At 41.7% G+C, this 17,112-nt stretch overlaps 1 protein-coding gene across 1 annotated transcript; it reads left to right on the plus strand.

Moving 5' to 3' along the window:
• Positions 1 to 968: 968 nt before the first annotated feature.
• LOC307079360 (myosin heavy chain, fast skeletal muscle) lies at positions 969 to 15,272 on the plus strand. The gene is made up of 40 exons (XM_079741648.1): positions 969 to 1,042; positions 1,338 to 1,602; positions 1,687 to 1,830; positions 1,918 to 2,074; positions 2,167 to 2,194; positions 2,281 to 2,392; positions 2,595 to 2,687; positions 2,813 to 2,876; positions 2,962 to 3,060; positions 3,163 to 3,266; positions 3,349 to 3,487; positions 3,597 to 3,715; positions 3,820 to 3,969; positions 4,067 to 4,237; positions 4,338 to 4,644; positions 4,770 to 4,840; positions 5,114 to 5,201; positions 5,296 to 5,413; positions 5,509 to 5,632; positions 5,954 to 6,090; positions 6,196 to 6,451; positions 6,544 to 6,786; positions 6,872 to 7,048; positions 7,143 to 7,288; positions 7,377 to 7,467; positions 7,553 to 7,942; positions 8,492 to 8,618; positions 9,102 to 9,220; positions 9,318 to 9,514; positions 9,599 to 9,782; positions 10,193 to 10,358; positions 10,470 to 10,594; positions 10,672 to 10,980; positions 11,069 to 11,272; positions 11,354 to 11,479; positions 11,583 to 11,753; positions 11,855 to 11,959; positions 13,494 to 13,589; positions 13,672 to 13,803; positions 15,139 to 15,272. The coding sequence occupies exons 2-40, from the start codon at positions 1,402 to 1,404 to the stop codon at positions 15,157 to 15,159; spliced, it is 5,811 nt and encodes a 1,936-aa protein (XP_079597774.1). The 5' UTR covers positions 969 to 1,042; positions 1,338 to 1,401; the 3' UTR covers positions 15,160 to 15,272.
• The last annotated feature ends 1,840 nt before the right edge of the window (positions 15,273 to 17,112 follow it).

Raw genomic sequence — 17,112 nt, forward strand, 5'->3', positions numbered from 1 at the left:
TCTTTTTTTACACCTTACATCTGACGCATATCAAGATGAACACAAAAACCCTTAAATATGAAATCCTACTTACTTCTTCAGCAGTCATTCCAGCAACCTTCATGTGTACGCCAATATAATTCTACCTTTAGAGACCTCAAAAAGACTTGTCTTGTAAAACAAAAAATAAAGAGTTAAGTTACTCGGAACAATCACCTCATTTCTCTGCATTTAGAGATGCTCTTATTGTGTAGCATCCACGGCCATGCCCTGCTACAGCTGGTGTCCCAGTTTTAAAAAAATGTTTCTTGGCAATCTGTTTTTCTTTGAAGTTCACTGGCGATCATTATTTTTTTCAAGGGCTTCTGCAACAGTATATCAATGACATTTCAAGTCTCCCCCACAGCAAGGCCCACGGTGATGCCAGAGAACATTACAAGGATGCATTGGTCACATCTTTGGAAGGTAGGCTAGTGACCATGGATTTTCCATTGAGCAACTTCTAAATCTGAACCACTTATGAGCATTACCAGCATATGTAGCAAACGTGTCCTTGTGAGAATGAATGAGGAATTTATACAAGTCAAACTAATTATTAACATAACATAAACAGGCAGTGTTAAAATGTATCACATAAAAAAAACAACCTTGAAAAAAGATGCAAATTAAATCATGTCCATAAGTAAAGATTAATCCGCTAAATCAGACCGTTGTTATCTTAATATGCACAATGGACAGGCATCACACAATAGACAAATGCGCCTAAGATGAACAGTAAACTCTAAGATAATCTCTATAGGGTCAAGTATATGTTCAGTGAACAAAGCATTGCACTCAACAAAGCACCATTTACACTGGCATTAGATCAGGAATCCCATCTAAGATTGTCACCAATGTAGTATGGGAGACACGTGAAGAACAGAATAAGAAGACAACTGGATGTAAGAACTAAACCACAGTGCCAGACGGCATGACCAAATAGAGCTAGACGTGTGGTGTGGCCTCCAAATACTTCCTTATAAAAGACAGAGAGACTCTCCTCCCCAGGCAGAGCACAGAGAACGTAAGTTGCTCATCAGCTCACACTTTGATTGATGAGTGAGAACGATGACTGAATTAAGATATTTGTTTGCAAGAAATTATATTCTATGACAAAGATAACATTTCTAATTTAACACTAAAGCAAAGAAGTATTTGATTGGACTCAATCTATAATCAATTATAGTTTGAAATCTCTTTGGTTAGGTGTTCTTTTGTTCCAATAGTGCAGAGAGATCGCAAAGATATTCCTGAAAAAAGTCAATTTAATCCAATTTATTCAATCATCTCTCAGCAGAATTCTTAACTGTTCCTTCCAGGAATCCCACCTCTACTAGCCGGGTGTACTTCAAGGTAGAGAATACAGCAGCTTGAGGAGCCACCATGGGGGACAGTGACATGCAGTGTTTCGGTGATGCCGCGGTGTACCTCCGGAAGCCGGAGAAAGAGAGGCTCGAGGCCCAGACCAGCCCCTTCGACGCCAAGACCGCCTTCTTTGTGTCGGAGCCCAAGGAGATGTACCTCAAGGGAGTTCTCCAGGGCCGAGACGGGGGCAAAGCCACCGTCAAGACTCTCTGTGGGAAGGTAGGACTCTGAATCCACTCTCTTTTTAACAGTGAACCAATAATACGGCAGCTTGTTTTATATGCTGTTATGTATTCCCAATAGACCCTCACTGTAAAAGAGGAGGAAATCTACCCCATGAATCCCCCAAAGTACGACAAGATTGAGGACATGGCCATGATGACCCACCTCAATGAGCCTACCGTGCTGTATAACCTCAAAGAGCGCTACGCAGCATGGATGATCTACGTGAGTCTCAGCCCTCAATGCACGTGGAAGCCTTTAGTGGTATAAGGTCATAAGGTCATGCTGACATGTGTGTCCTGGTGGAGACAGACGTACTCTGGGCTCTTCTGCGTCACTGTGAACCCCTACAAGTGGCTCCCAGTGTACGACTCCTCCGTGGTGAACGCCTACAGGGGCAAGAAGAGGATTGAGGCTCCGCCCCACATCTTCTCCATCTCCGACAACGCCTATCAGGCCATGCTCACAGGTATACAACTATTTAAGATTTTAGCTAACGTATAGATGTTTCACCAAATGGTAATGCTAATTCTTCCCTTTTTCAATGTACATCTAATACAGACAGAGAAAATCAGTCAATCCTGATCACGTAAGTAATCATCCAATACAAAAAGTAAATATATGACAATAATATGGCATTGCCTTATTGTAGCTAATACTTCTTTGATCCCCAAGTGGAGAATCTGGTGCAGGGAAGACTGTGAACACCAAGCGTGTCATCCAGTACTTTGCAACAATCGCTGTATCTGGACCCAAGAAAACCGAGCAGGTTGCTGGAAAGATGCAGGTCGGGAACCGTGACGTCATCTTCTATTCTTACATTAGAGAACTTATCGTACATTCTTACATTAGAGAACTTATCGTACATCCTCAGTTGGAGGTCACTTTCATCCTAATTGACCTCCAAGTGAGGCTGAGAACAGAACAACCCTAGCTTTCAATATTGGAGCAGCTATGAAGTGCTGAAACCAACAGAGTGTCTTTTGCAGGGGTCGCTGGAAGATCAAATCATCGCAGCAAACCCTTTGCTTGAGGCCTATGGTAACGCCAAGACTGTGAGAAATGACAACTCTTCCCGCTTTGTAAGTTTGTGTTTATTGTAAAATAATTAAAACAATCAGATTTTAAAATACTGTTCATATGGTGGCCACATCTATTAATCAAAGCAAGGCTTATATTGTGCACTTCTGAATCCTTCTCTGAATAGGGAAAATTCATCAGAATTCACTTTGCGACTTCTGGAAAGTTGGCATCAGCAGATATTGAAACATGTAAGTTATTTTGCTTATTATATTAATATGTTTATCGTTGGAACCTGTTTATAAAGCCATGCATTGCTTGTATCTTGTTACACAGATCTTCTTGAGAAGTCAAGGGTGACGTTCCAGCTGTCTGCCGAGAGAAGCTACCATATCTTCTATCAGCTCATGACCGGCCACAAGCCTGAGCTAATAGGTAGGGTAAATCATGTCATTCTTATTTTCCATATTGAGTGTGGGTTACAAACAATTATCATGTATTTCTCTTTTTGAGATATTTGGTTGGTTTGTTTTCCAGATGCTCTTCTCATTACCAAAAACCCATTTGACTATCACATGATCAGTCAAGGTGAAATCACTGTCAAGAGTATCGATGATGTTGAAGAATTCATCGCCACTGATGTAAACTTCATTTTTTTAAAGCATTCACCAGTCATTCTAAATTAGGTTGGTTGATTTTGATAAATATTTATTTGGATCCCAGGTTGCCATTGACATCCTGGGCTTCACTGCTGATGAGAAGATTGGCATCTACAAGCTGACCGGTGCCGTGATGCATCATGGGAACATGAAGTTCAAGCAGAAGCAGCGTGAAGAGCAGGCTGAGCCTGATGGCAATGAGGGTACAAACCCCAAAAATGGATAGCTTACGTTTTTCCATAATTTTTTGGTTTTATTGAACAGAAAATGTATTTCACACTAAATGCATTTATTTTGTGTTGATGGCTTCAGAGGCAGACAAAATTGGCTATCTCATGGGTCTGAACTCTGCGGATGTCCTCAAGGCTCTGTGTTACCCCAGAGTGAAGGTTGGGAACGAGTACGTCACCAAAGGTCAAACGTGTCCACAGGTAAATTATAAGTACATTTGAAAGTAAAGAAAGGAATTTCCATGTATCATGTTTCATTCATATTATGTCTAACAATCCCTTCCCCTTTTCTCTAAAATTGGTAGGTTCATAACTCAGTGATGGCTCTCTGCAAGTCAGTCTATGAGAAAATGTTCTTGTGGATGGTCGTCAGAATCAATGAGATGCTGGACACAAAGCAGCCTAGGCAATTCTTCATCGGTGTGTTGGACATCGCTGGGTTTGAAATTTTTAATGTAAGTGATCTCTACAAAGTAATCATTTTGATGTTTTGTGTTGGAAGAAGCACAAACAATTGCACTATGTCCTTACTGTAACCCTCTGACCCCAAAGTACAACAGCTTGGAGCAGCTGTGCATCAACTTCACCAATGAGAAACTGCAACAGTTTTTCAACCACCACATGTTTGTACTGGAGCAAGAAGAGTACAAGAAAGAAGGAATTGAATGGGAGTTCATTGACTTTGGTATGGACCTGGCGGCCTGCATTGAGCTTATTGAGAAGGTACGTTCTCTTTTAGAAAATTTTGAATGAGTGTAAATCCATTATCATATAGGGTTAAGTAAATTTACTGATCAACACTTCACTTCCATCCAAATGACAGCCAATGGGCATCTTCTCCATCCTTGAAGAGGAGTGCATGTTCCCCAAGGCCTCAGACACCACCTTCAAGAACAAACTGCATGACCAGCACCTTGGCAAAACCAAGGCCTTTGAGAAACCAAAGCCAGCCAAAGGCAAAGCTGAGGCCCACTTTTCCCTGGTGCACTATGCCGGCACTGTGGACTACAACATCACCGGCTGGCTGGACAAGAACAAGGACCCCCTGAACGACTCTGTGGTTCAGCTCTACCAGAAGTCCTCAGTTAAACTGCTGGCTCTGCTGTATGCGTCCCATGCCCTGCCAGACGGTACATCATATCATATCATATATTATTTTATTAACCAAATGAAGGAAATGTATATTGCTACTTTTCAAAGGAATGGTACTAATCGTGTATGACCTGCAATAACTGATTAAAATGGGATTTAACAGCTGATGCTGGTAGTAAGAAGGGTGCTAAGAAGAAGGGTGGTTCGTTCCAGACGGTGTCGGCCCTGTTCAGGGTGAGAGCAGAGCTGTTTCCACCAGTACCCATCCATTGTCTGTGCCTTACATATGTATACATTTATACAGCCAAATGGAATTTTATAACAACATTAGGTATCCCCATGTACACAAAGTTATCGTCATCCAGTAGGCCAAAGTTGACATAATTAAATACTGAACAAAAAACGTCCTTTTTCGGTTTCTCTTAAACATGTGCATCATTAGGTTGAAAATTGAATAAATACCTTTTTTTTTGGTATTTGTAACATTGGATTATGTACTTATTTTAGGAAAATTTGGGCAAGCTGATGACCAACTTGAGAAGCACACATCCACACTTTGTGCGTTGTTTGATTCCAAACGAATCAAAAACTCCAGGTTTGTTTACCTTCAAAATTTATTATGTAATATAAACAGTGCTTTTGAAAATAAGGAAACTTAAGGAAACTTAATGGACTAATTTGTCTCAAAGGTCTGATGGAGAACTTCCTGGTCATCCACCAGCTGAGGTGTAATGGTGTGCTGGAAGGTATCAGAATCTGCAGAAAGGGCTTCCCCAGCAGAGTCCTCTATGGTGACTTCAAGCAGAGGTAGCGATTAAGCTACTGTCCTAACCTGCTATTCCACATCAGCATGGTCCATCATGTGATGGAAGCAAAATCAATCTCCTCTTCAATCATTGCAGATACAAAGTATTGAATGCCAGTGTCATCCCTGAGGGACAATTCATTGACAACAAGAAGGCCTCAGAGAAACTTTTGGGCTCCATTGATGTTGACAGCACTCAGTACAAGTTTGGACACACCAAGGTAGCATCGATTTAACTTTTCAGACTTTGTATGACACTGTATGATGATTTAGATGGGACCGGTCCTAAATCCCCTCAGCCCTTTGGTCCCTCAGCCTTACCTTGTCTCAGTTCTGCTCTATGTGGTTTCATGATGTCACACACCCTTTTTACACTAAAGTAGTACCAAGCTCCACACACTTCCTGTTATTCCAGAAGGTCACTGAAGTGGATCTGGTCACATTGTTGACCTCACATGTTATACCCACTTTCTGGAGCGAGAATGGGGGAAGTATTTCCTGAGGGAACATAGGCATGATCCGATTTAAACTACTGTTCTCAGGTGTTCTTCAAAGCTGGTCTCCTGGGTGCTCTAGAGGAGATGAGAGATGAGAAACTCGCTGCGCTGGTCACCTTGACTCAGGCTCTCTGCAGGGGATTCAACATGAGGAAAGAATTTGTCAAAATGATGGAGAGAAGGTAAACATAATTTGTGTATTGTTTATACATTATATGCCTGAAACCTATTTTGGCACCTAACTCTAACTTTGCAGACCTAAGATAATTACCTGAATCTTTTTTTAGAGAGGCCATCTTTACCATCCAGTACAACATCCGCTCATTCATGAACGTCAAAACATGGCCATGGATGAAGGTCTACTTCAAGATCAAGCCACTGCTGAAGAGTGCTGAGACTGAAAAGGAGATGGCTCAAATGAAGGAGACCTTTGAGAAGACCAAGGAAGATCTTGCCAAAGCTCTTTCAAAGAAAAAGGATCTGGAGGAAAAAATGGTTTCCCTGCTTCAGGAAAAGAATGACCTCCTACTACAAGTTCAATCTGTGAGTAACACTGAGAGAGCTCTACGGTTTCCTCAACAAGAAATTATCAAATAAGTGTCTACTGTAAATTTAATTCATGATCCCTTTTAAAGGAAGCTGAAAACTTGTCGGATTCAGAAGAAAGATGCGAGGGCCTCATTAAGAGTAAGATACAGCTGGAGGCCAGACTCAAAGAGACGTCTGAGAGACTAGAGGATGAGGAGGAGGTCAATTCTGAGCTGACGGCCAAGAAGAGGAAGCTGGAAGATGAGTGTTCTGAGCTCAAGAAGGACATTGATGACCTGGAGCTGACCTTGGCCAAAGTGGAGAAGGAGAAACATGCCACTGAGAACAAGGTTGCTTTATTGATCATTTTAATGATTTTCCTACAATGAAGCCCAAATGATTTTAGGTTATTAAAATTGATATCTGAATGTTTAGGTCAAAAACCTCACAGAGGAGATGTCATCTCAAGATGAGATCATCGCCAAGTTGACCAAGGAGAAGAAAGCCCTCCAAGAAGCTCACCAGCAGACCCTCGATGACCTCCAGGCAGAGGAAGACAAGGTCAACACTCTGAGCAAAGCCAAGTGTAAACTGGAGCAGCAAGTGGATGATGTGAGTCATACAATAAAGGACCATTTTAAAATAAAATTGATTGACGATATGCCGAGAATGTCTATAGCATTCTAGCAATTTTTATCTTTAACAGCTTGAAGGTTCCCTTGAGCAAGAGAAAAAGCTTCGAATGGACCTTGAGCGGGCCAAAAGAAAGCTTGAAGGAGATCTTAAACTGGCCCAGGAGTCCATCATGGACCTGGAGAATGACAAGCAGCAATCAGATGAGAAAATAAAGAAGTGAGTCAACTAACATCCTTGCATTGCCTTTTGAGAGATGTATGAATGGGTGATCACAGTGTCCTTATATATCTTTTGCCACATCTAGGAGGGACTTTGAAACAAGCCAGCTTCTAAACAAGATTGAGGATGAGCAAACACTTTCAGCTCAATTTCAGAAAAAGATCAAAGAACTTCAGGTGTGTTGAATGGAATCCAGTAGAGTAGAGTCCAACATCATCCATCCTCCTTACTTACATGTTAACTTTTAAACCATTTTGACAGGCTCGCATTGAGGAGCTGGAGGAGGAGATTGAGGCTGAGCGTGCCGCTCGGGCCAAGGTGGAGAAGCAGAGGTCTGATCTCTCCAGGGAACTTGAGGAGATCAGTGAGAGGCTGGAGGAGGCCGGCGGAGCCACTTCTCTTCAGATCGAGATGAACAAGAAGCGCGAGGCTGAGTTCCAGAAGCTGCGTCGTGACCTGGAGGAGTCGACCCTGCAGCATGAGGCCACCTCTGCAGCGCTGAGGAAGAAGCAGGCCGACAGCGTGGCTGAGCTGGGAGAGCAGATCGACAACCTCCAGCGGGTCAAGCAGAAGCTGGAGAAGGAGAAGAGCGAATACAAGATGGAGATCGATGACCTCTCCAGCAACATGGAGGCTGTCGCTAAGTCAAAGGTATTTGATTGTATTTGATTTGATTTACATGCTCACATGTGTATGCATTAATCATTCAATGTTTTAATTAGGTACTGAAATATATTTAAGCGTTTAGTTGTCTGATGTGATTTGAAGTTCTATTCCACTCTCTTGCACCTCTGGCAGACCAGACCAGGCTTAAGGCACTAATCCACAACAGAATATTGCACTCCCCTCTTATAGACCGACCTAGCGAAATGATAAGTCTTGTTTTTAGTTATTTTTTGTACAGTTATTCGAGTGGTTTAAGATGAGTATGGTTGGTTCGGGACCAGTGTATGTGGATACTTTTTGTGTGTGGATAATTTGTTTATAGCTACATAGTTACATTTTGGACATTTTGAAGGACGTGACGTTTGAAACTGGAAAAAACATTCAAACTACATTAGCTGCTATTGAGAGTGGGATTATCGAAAACACCCCCAAAGCAGCATTAAGATGCTCAACATTTCCCTTCCCCAAAAAGAACACAGAACTGTTCACCAACACATGTAACGTTGGTTTCATGTTAATTTCTATCAATTTTAGGCAAATCTTGAAAAAATGGCTCGTACCCTTGAGGATCAACTGAGTGAGCTCAAGAGCAAAAATGACGAGCATGTCCGACAACTTAACGATCTAAGTGTGCAAAGGGCAAGACTGCAAACAGAAAATGGTAAGAAATAAACATCAAATGTTTAAAGGGTACGTAAACATGAGGCCTGCTGTGAAAAAACATGAGATATTGGTTGGATTAACTGCGAGGAGGTGTTGTGGCCTATAGAAGAATGCCACTCTGAAAAATACCCGGAAGTAGCAGACGTCTTGTATTTTACTTTTTTATTTTAGTCAAAAATAACAATATAAAAATAGCAATGTTCACCAACACTTCTAGGACAGACCGGACCGTTTTCAAAAAAAGAAAAATGATTTTTTGGAACTTGCTTCTCCTTTAAAGTGGCAATCTCAAAGATCTCCAAATATTGAATATAAATTGTCTATTTTAAATATTTATGTTTTATGTTCTTCCAAAGTACTTCTTTTTAAACCCAGATTAACGTTTTGAATAATTTAGCGTGATTATCAAGCACCAAACTCAATGATGTAATGGTGATGGACTTGGGGACTTCATTTTGAACAACATGTGTTTTCTATTTAGGTGAATTCGGCCGCCAGCAGGAGGAGAAAGAAGCGCTTATTTCTCAGCTGACACGAGGCAAGCAGGCTTACACTCAGCAGGTTGAGGAGTTGAAGAGACACATTGAGGAGGAAGTCAAGGTATTGTTTAACGATATCACAGCAAACTTTATTCAAGACTAAAAACATCCACAACAAAGGTGGATATAGATATTATAATTTTTTTATCTGAATACAGGCCAAGAACGCCCTCGCCCATGCGGTCCAGTCGTCTCGCCATGACTGCGACCTGCTCCGAGAGCAGTTTGAGGAGGAGCAGGAGGCCAAGGCAGAGCTGCAGCGGGGGATGTCCAAGGCCAACAGCGAGGTGGCTCAGTGGAGGAGCAAATACGAGACTGACGCCATTCAGCGCACTGAGGAACTGGAGGAAGCAAAGTAAATCAATGCGTTTTCCTCTCTATCTGTAGGGCTGTACTGGTTATGGTGTAGGCCTGGTGCTAAATGTGATTTCTGATTCAGGAAAAAGCTTGCCCAGCGTCTTCAGGATGCAGAGGAGTCTGTAGAGGCCACGAATTCCAAATGTGCCTCTCTGGAAAAGACTAAACAGAGGCTGCTTGGTGAGGTGGAAGACCTGATGATTGATGTGGAGAGAGCTAATGCTCTGGCGGCCAACCTCGACAAGAAACAGAGGAACTTTGACAAGGTACTAGGGGTGTAACGACAACAGACTAATTTGGTCAGAGTTCCCTTACCCTCCTAAAAACACCCACCGTACGGATTAATTGTATGTTGTACGTCCTGGAACTTAAAAATAGCACTTAGCATTTTGTAGCGTCTCATAGATTTGTGTACTAGTTCTTTTAATTCCTCTGAAGTGTTTTTTACCAATTTATGCCGCTTTTCTTTTTTTAAATTTTTTTCTTCAAAAAAAAATTTAAAAAAAGAAAAGCGGCATAAATTGGTAAAAAACACTTCAGAGGAATTAAAAGAACTAGTGGTTAGGTTTTTGAAGGGTAACCAACCCGATTGTCAGGGAGACCATCATATCATATGAGCTTGCTACATTGATCAGTCAATACAATAGGATGCTCAGCGTTTTCTCTGAACTTGCAGGTTCTTGCTGAGTGGAAGCAGAAATATGAGGAAAGCCAGGCTGAGTTAGAGGGAGCTCAGAAAGAGGCTCGTTCTCTGAGCACTGAGATGTTCAAGCTGAAGAACTCCTATGAAGAATCTCTGGACCAGCTTGAGACCCTCAAGAGGGAGAACAAGAACCTGCAACGTAAATATATAATTTGAAACCAACTAGCATTTAGTGGCCAAACGGCTTGCTAACTGCAAACCAAAAAATAAACCAAACTCAAATACATTGATTGTACCTTTTCCCTCACAGAGGAGATCTCTGACCTGTCTGAGCAGATGGGAGAAACTGGTAAAACCATTCATGAACTTGAGAAGGGGAAAAAGACTGTAGAGATTGAGAAGTCTGAACTGCAGACTTCTCTTGAGGAGGCAGAGGTATGGTCTATTGTCACATTTCTAAGTCTTTGTTTCAAAAAATCCCATCACATCACAAATATGTTTCTTTCATCAAGGCTACCTTGGAACATGAGGAGTCCAAGATTCTTCGCGTTCAGCTGGAGCTTACTCAGATCAAGGGGGAGGTAGACCGGAAGATTGCTGAGAAGGATGAGGAGATTGAGCAGATCAAGAGGAACAGCCTGAGGGTGATCGACTCCATGCAGAGCAATTTGGACTCAGAAATCAGGAGCAGAAATGATGCCCTGAGAATCAAGAAGAAGATGGAGGGAGATCTCAACGAGATGGAGATCCAGTTGAGCCACGCCAACCGCCAGGCTTCTGAAGCCCAGAAACAACTTAGAAACGTCCAGGGACAGCTTAAGGTACTCAGAGCATAGGCTTAATATAGGGTTTCTAAACAAATAAACTTTAAATATTTACAGTTGACCAACATCCCTCGTCCTATTTCAGGATGCCCAACTGCACCTTGATGATGCCCTGAGAGGACAAGAAGACATGAAGGAGCAGGTTGCCATGGTGGAGCGCAGGAACAACCTGATGTTGGCTGAGATCGAGGAGCTGAGGGCAGCACTGGAGCAGACTGAGAGGGGCCGCAAAGTGGCTGAGCAGGAGCTGCTGGACGCCAGTGAGCGAGTGGGACTGCTCCACTCCCAGGTAACAGAGGAGTTCCTTCATGACATCATGGAGGAGCACAATAAAATGAACATTATGTAATCCGTTCTCATTGTGGTTTAGAACACCAGCCTCATCAACACCAAGAAAAAGCTGGAGACCGACCTTGTCCAGATCCAAGGAGAAGTGGAAGACACGGTTCAAGAAGCCAGAAACGCAGAGGAGAAGGCCAAGAAGGCCATCACTGACGTGAGTTTAGTCATAGTCAAATACATTCCTGTTGTGTTGAAGCTCTCAGGTTTCAATCATTGATGAGTGTAAACTCCAACGCCTCCTCTTGTTGTTCTGTTAGGCTGCCATGATGGCGGAGGAGTTGAAGAAGGAGCAGGACACCAGCTCTCACCTGGAGAGGATGAAGAAGAACCTGGAGGTCACAGTGAAGGACCTGCAGCACCGTCTGGATGAAGCTGAGAGCCTGGCCATGAAGGGAGGCAAGAAGCAGCTCCAGAAACTGGAGGCTAGGGTAGGTGTTTGGAGAAATATTGCAAAATGTGGGCAGTTCTCTATTTTTAGTTTTGCTTGCTTGTTCGTGTCCAATTAAAAAACCTTCCATCTGCATCCCAGGTTCGTGAATTGGAGGCTGAATGTGAGGCTGAACAGAGGCGGGGGTCGGATGCCGTCAAGGGAGTCCGCAAATATGAGAGGAAAGTAAAGGAGCTATCATATCAGGTATGTTGATGCTTTGGATAGATTGATAGGGCTCCATTCATTGCCAAAGCAATTGCTGTTGCTTTGAAAATTGATATATTACTTAAAGGTCCCATGTCATGAAAATGTCACTTTATGAGGTTTTCTGACCTTAATATGAGTTCCCCTAGCCTGCCTATGTAGCTAGTAGCTAGAAATTGCGTTAGGTGTAAAACAAGCACTAGCTATCCTGCTCTGCCTTTGAAAAAACAAAGCTCAGATACGCCGGTTGCTGCCCGCTACTGAAGCACCACCGCTTCGGTGCTGCCCACTGCCAAGGGCAGCGAGGCTCCAGCGGGAGACAACCGCGGGCAACAATCCCTTCCTCTTCCATTTCGCGGTTCAGTCTACTTCAGATTGATGTGGAAGTGGAAGTACCAGAGACGTCGGAGAACCCGACGTTTGAGATTCATAATATCGTCTGGAGCTGCACACAGCTTTTGGCCGTGATAATATATATTATATGGCATAGATATCTATGTATAATATAATATTATTTAGATATAAAGCACCCGGAGTGTTCTAGAATATTTACAGAACACGGCTAAAGGCTGTGTGCGCCTCACCATTGCGGTACATCCACTGTAAACAGAGCGCATGGTACCGTGGCCCCATGCTGCTCAGGGCCACACCCCCACCCTCCTCCTTGACCCGCCTCTCTCCTCCTCATTTGCATTAAAGCTACAGACACCGACACGGCGCGTTTGGGGAAAGCTCAATGTGCCACTGGCTCGTAGTGGCTGTAATCCTGCACCACGGCTGAAATTCGGGAATGTATTCATATACTGTGTTAGGGGCCCACTAATATCTATATTAAAGCATCCATAAAGTAGCACGCCATGGGACCTTTAATGTGGTCATATTTATTTTATTTTTTAAACCATTTAATTGAACATACCTTGAACATAGTGTTCTATGACATTTTGTCACCGTATCTTATAAAGTTGTCTGGAGGGAAAGGGGGATATCATGTTTATCCTTTCTGCATTAGAATATCTAAAAACAACGTACACCTTTGGTATGTATTGTGTTGAATTGTGTACTTAAATGATTCAAATTGTCCAATGTTAGGTCAAAGTCAAAGTCAACTATATTGTCAATTTCAAGTGCCAGACATACAGAGGAATCTAAATTGCGTTATCTCCTTAACACAAGAACAAAAGGATCAAATGAGGTAAAATAAGAGTACTATTACTATAAATCAATTCTAAATAGTGCCAAAGGTAAGGCAAAACAAAACGGCATATATAAAATAAATGGAAAAAAGGAAATAAATTGAAATGTGCAATATGAGGAACATTATTGATAATATATGCAATATGCAGTAAACTGAGGAAATTAAAAGTGTACATTACAACGTGTGTAGAGAATTTCACTATAATGCTCATACTCTCTTGCTTACCAACACTCCAGCCTAGAGGTCTCAGTCCAACATTTCTTTTGCTTTTAATAAATCATTTGCATTAATAGAATACCAATTCCCATTTAATCCCCTTGACATTTACTGTTCCTGCAGTGTGATGAGGACAAGAAGAACATCTGCAGACTCCAAGATCTGGTGGACAAGCTGCAGCTAAAGATGAAGGCATACAAGAGGCAGGCTGAGGAGTCTGTGAGTCACTATCCCTTTGCCCTTCATAAAACCAAAGTTTTGGTTAAACAGTTCACTATTTAACACACATTTTATGAAACAGGAGGAGCAGGCCAACACCCACCTGTCCAGGTACAGGAAGGTTCAGCACGAGCTGGAAGAAGCTCAGGAACGCGCTGATGTTTCTGAGTCCCAGGTCAACAAACTGAGAACCAAGAGCCGTGAATTTGGCAAGGTAACTGTAGCACCTTGTGTTTTAAATAAGCCTAGCTAGCTGCTAGCACTATACGTCAGGGCCGTAGAGTACTAGTGTAGTATCGTTTGTTACAACTATCCTACAGGTTCTTTGTACTTTGTCTTAAGTACAAAGATCAAACCAAAATGCTTTGCAGGCTGTAAACGCGAGAGGCACCATGTTGTTCAGCCTCAGAAACCAGTGCAGCCTGCTACACCTTCTCACTGATGCAAAGCAAGCATGGAACATCTACATCAGAACACCCCTTGTCATTGGCCACTTTTCTCTAGAGTTGACATTGTTTATTTGGGGTAGTAAGTATCAGTTAGATGCTTGGTCCCTGTTGATGACAATTACCAAAAAGCCCCATAGCTGTTAAAAATCATTCGGTGTAATTTGGGGCCTTAATTAGGTAGACCTCTCCTAAATATGTAATGTAATATGTGTTTTTGTAATTGTGTAAAATAGGGTGAATAGCGCATTGAATAGTTAGAAAAAATAAAATAAATCATACATTTATGTAATGAATACTGAAAATGCATCCACTAATTGTAAAGGAATATTAACGGTATACCTTCCAAAAAGAAATAATATATAAAATGACACAAAACGTTAGGGTTAAGTTAAATGAAAAAAAAAAACTATTTGCGAAGAATGATAACTGCAATCATCGCTTTTGATAATTTGAGGTAACATCAACATACAATAAAGAAAACAACATGCTTTATATTAAAAGCCTTTAAATGAAACACACAATTAACAGGTCAGAATGATCGAGCTAAACAAATCTAACCACTTCCATTGCATACACTCAACCATAACAAGAGACACTCGGTCACAGCCAATAAAGACGGGGATAATCCAAAGATATTCTTAATGAAAATCCCACATCCTTTACAATAGGCAATGGTGTAACAAAAATAATAAATTAATTCATGTCATTAATTTTTGGATATTTGCCAATACTTTTAATCATATGGCTCCAAAACATTATAAGCCACTAGAACCCTGTAGTTGACTAGAACCCTAACTTCCTTCAGTCTTCTCTCAAGCTTCATGTTTCCTATTTTTAAACCCTTAAAAATAAACCCTTCTCCAGACACAGGTTAGCAATTTAGCAATATTGTTCTTACTACTATACCAAAGCTAGGCTGTCTTTTAAAGTAAACAACATTTAGCTTGATGCAGGCATTGCTTCTTCTCAGGCACTGAATATGCAGAATATTCTAAAACATTGGCTTCACAGAGTGCTACATAATGTCTTCACCTTCTTTTTTTGGTCAAATCCAAATGATTTGTCATTTATGTTTCATCTGCCACTATCTTTTATTCTAGGCCAAGGATGCTGAGGAATGAGAAAAAACCCAAGCTCATAGCAGGAAGTCATACAATATGAATATCTTGTTAGGTGTCCACTGCAGCATGTGAAGTACTCATTCATTCAATCAATAAAAGTAGCTTTGATTGCATTTGTGTGTCTGGCCTTTCATTATTTTATATGCATGGGGATAGTGCGGTAGGGGATTATGTGCCCTGCTGAAGCCTGTGTTTGGCTTAGTAAACCACCACCCCAATTTTGGCAAAACTTCTTACTACAAGGAAAAAATGATTGCCATCCAAGCAGTATCAACAGTCATAAAAGGTTTTAGAAATAAACAGACAAATGGGTTGCATAAGAGCAAGTTTGAGGGTCAACGTCAAACGTTATCAGAACCCACGTCACACTAGCTTGAGCTTTGGTGGGCAGGCAAAAGGAAACTCCCACTCACAGTTTAGTAGCAGACATCTTGTATTCCACAGAGGATTTCCACAATTTGGTAACTTTCCACATTTTAGTTAAAAATAAGACGTAATAATGTTGAGTTTTCCTTTGAAAGATGGGAATTTGGGGTTAAATTAAAGGAACAATTCTGAATTTTTGAATCTGGATAAAAATGTTCTCTCATTTTGAGTCTTAGTGACCAAAGCGGCCGACAATCTTTGAAATTGGTCCAGTATTTAGCAAACGTTGAAGCGGAAATTCATGGAACTGGCTGCAAGATAATCCTTTGGGCAAGCTCACCCCGTAGGTCCTCTAGGCCCTATTAGTGCTTGTTTTGCCACTGAGATGCTCCGATTTGTATTATAAGTGTCTGACAATATTATCAAAAAAATCCCTACAGAGGAATAAGACTTTTGCTTATGTTGATAACTGCTTAGATTTCAACGGCCACTTTTATTTATTTGAGTATACGGATGAAGAGCACGTAGAAGTTGAAGAGTGGATGAGGTTCCAGGGAGAGAGGGAGAGGCATCAGGCAGGAGGTTGAACCCCCAGAAACTGGTGTTGTTCCTGTGGGCGCTTCAACCCTCTGCCCACAGAGGATGAAGTGTTGGGGTGTTGGGGAGAATGGGACCATGTGTGGATGATACCGCGGACACTACGTCCACAGCAGAGGATTTCCCCGCTCTGATCAACAGGGCCTTGCTGGAGAAATTCTTTCATGTGCCCAAAATAAACTGGAGGAGATCACAGGGACCAAATGGGCCACCATCCATCGAGTCAGGGTAACATATTTACATACATGCTATTTCTTGACCTAAAAATGTCTGAGTACATAATGTGGCGTCATTGAGTCTGGCTTCATACTTGTAGACCAATGGAGCTGCTCCTCTGCTCCAGGCAGTGCAGTGTCCCAGCGCTCAAAGGAAAGCGCCTTGACCGTGGTAAGAGAAGTGAGGTGACCAGCTGCCTCAGAAGAAAGAACCCATCCTCCACCGCCACGCCTCGCTCATCCAGCCCAAGAAGATTCCATACCCCTTGACCCTGCACATCAACCCAGCGAACAACCCGCCGTAATTGGCTCACAACAAACATTAAACCTTCCTTAAGTTAGAAGTTGTAAAGGCATTCACATCGAACATTGATTAATTACCCATTTATAGCATGTCTTGTTATTTCCTTGAAAACAGTGTTGCTATGTGCAAACATGTTTTCATGTAATTTTTTCCATTATTTTTGTGTGTATTTATAGGGCTGGGCGATATATATCACGATATTTTTAGGCTATATCGTGATGCACAATATATATCTCTATATTTTGAAATCTCCTCTTAATGCTTGATTAACCCTTTGATGAATAAAATCACACCAGTAGTTCTAGTAGTCCCTGCAACGTATGTCAGCAATAAAACATTCTTTAAAACCATAAATTTTGTTAAATGGAACAAACCATAAATTATTCAAAACCAGGCAATTGCACACATAGGCTTTTAATGGCTGTTCAATGAAAACAAATAAAGGCATGCTGTAGGCCTGTTGCCTCCGCA

Source organism: Pollachius pollachius (genome assembly GCF_949987615.1).
Source record: "Pollachius pollachius genome assembly, chromosome: 8".
NCBI classification, from domain to species: Eukaryota; Metazoa; Chordata; class Actinopteri; order Gadiformes; family Gadidae; genus Pollachius; species Pollachius pollachius.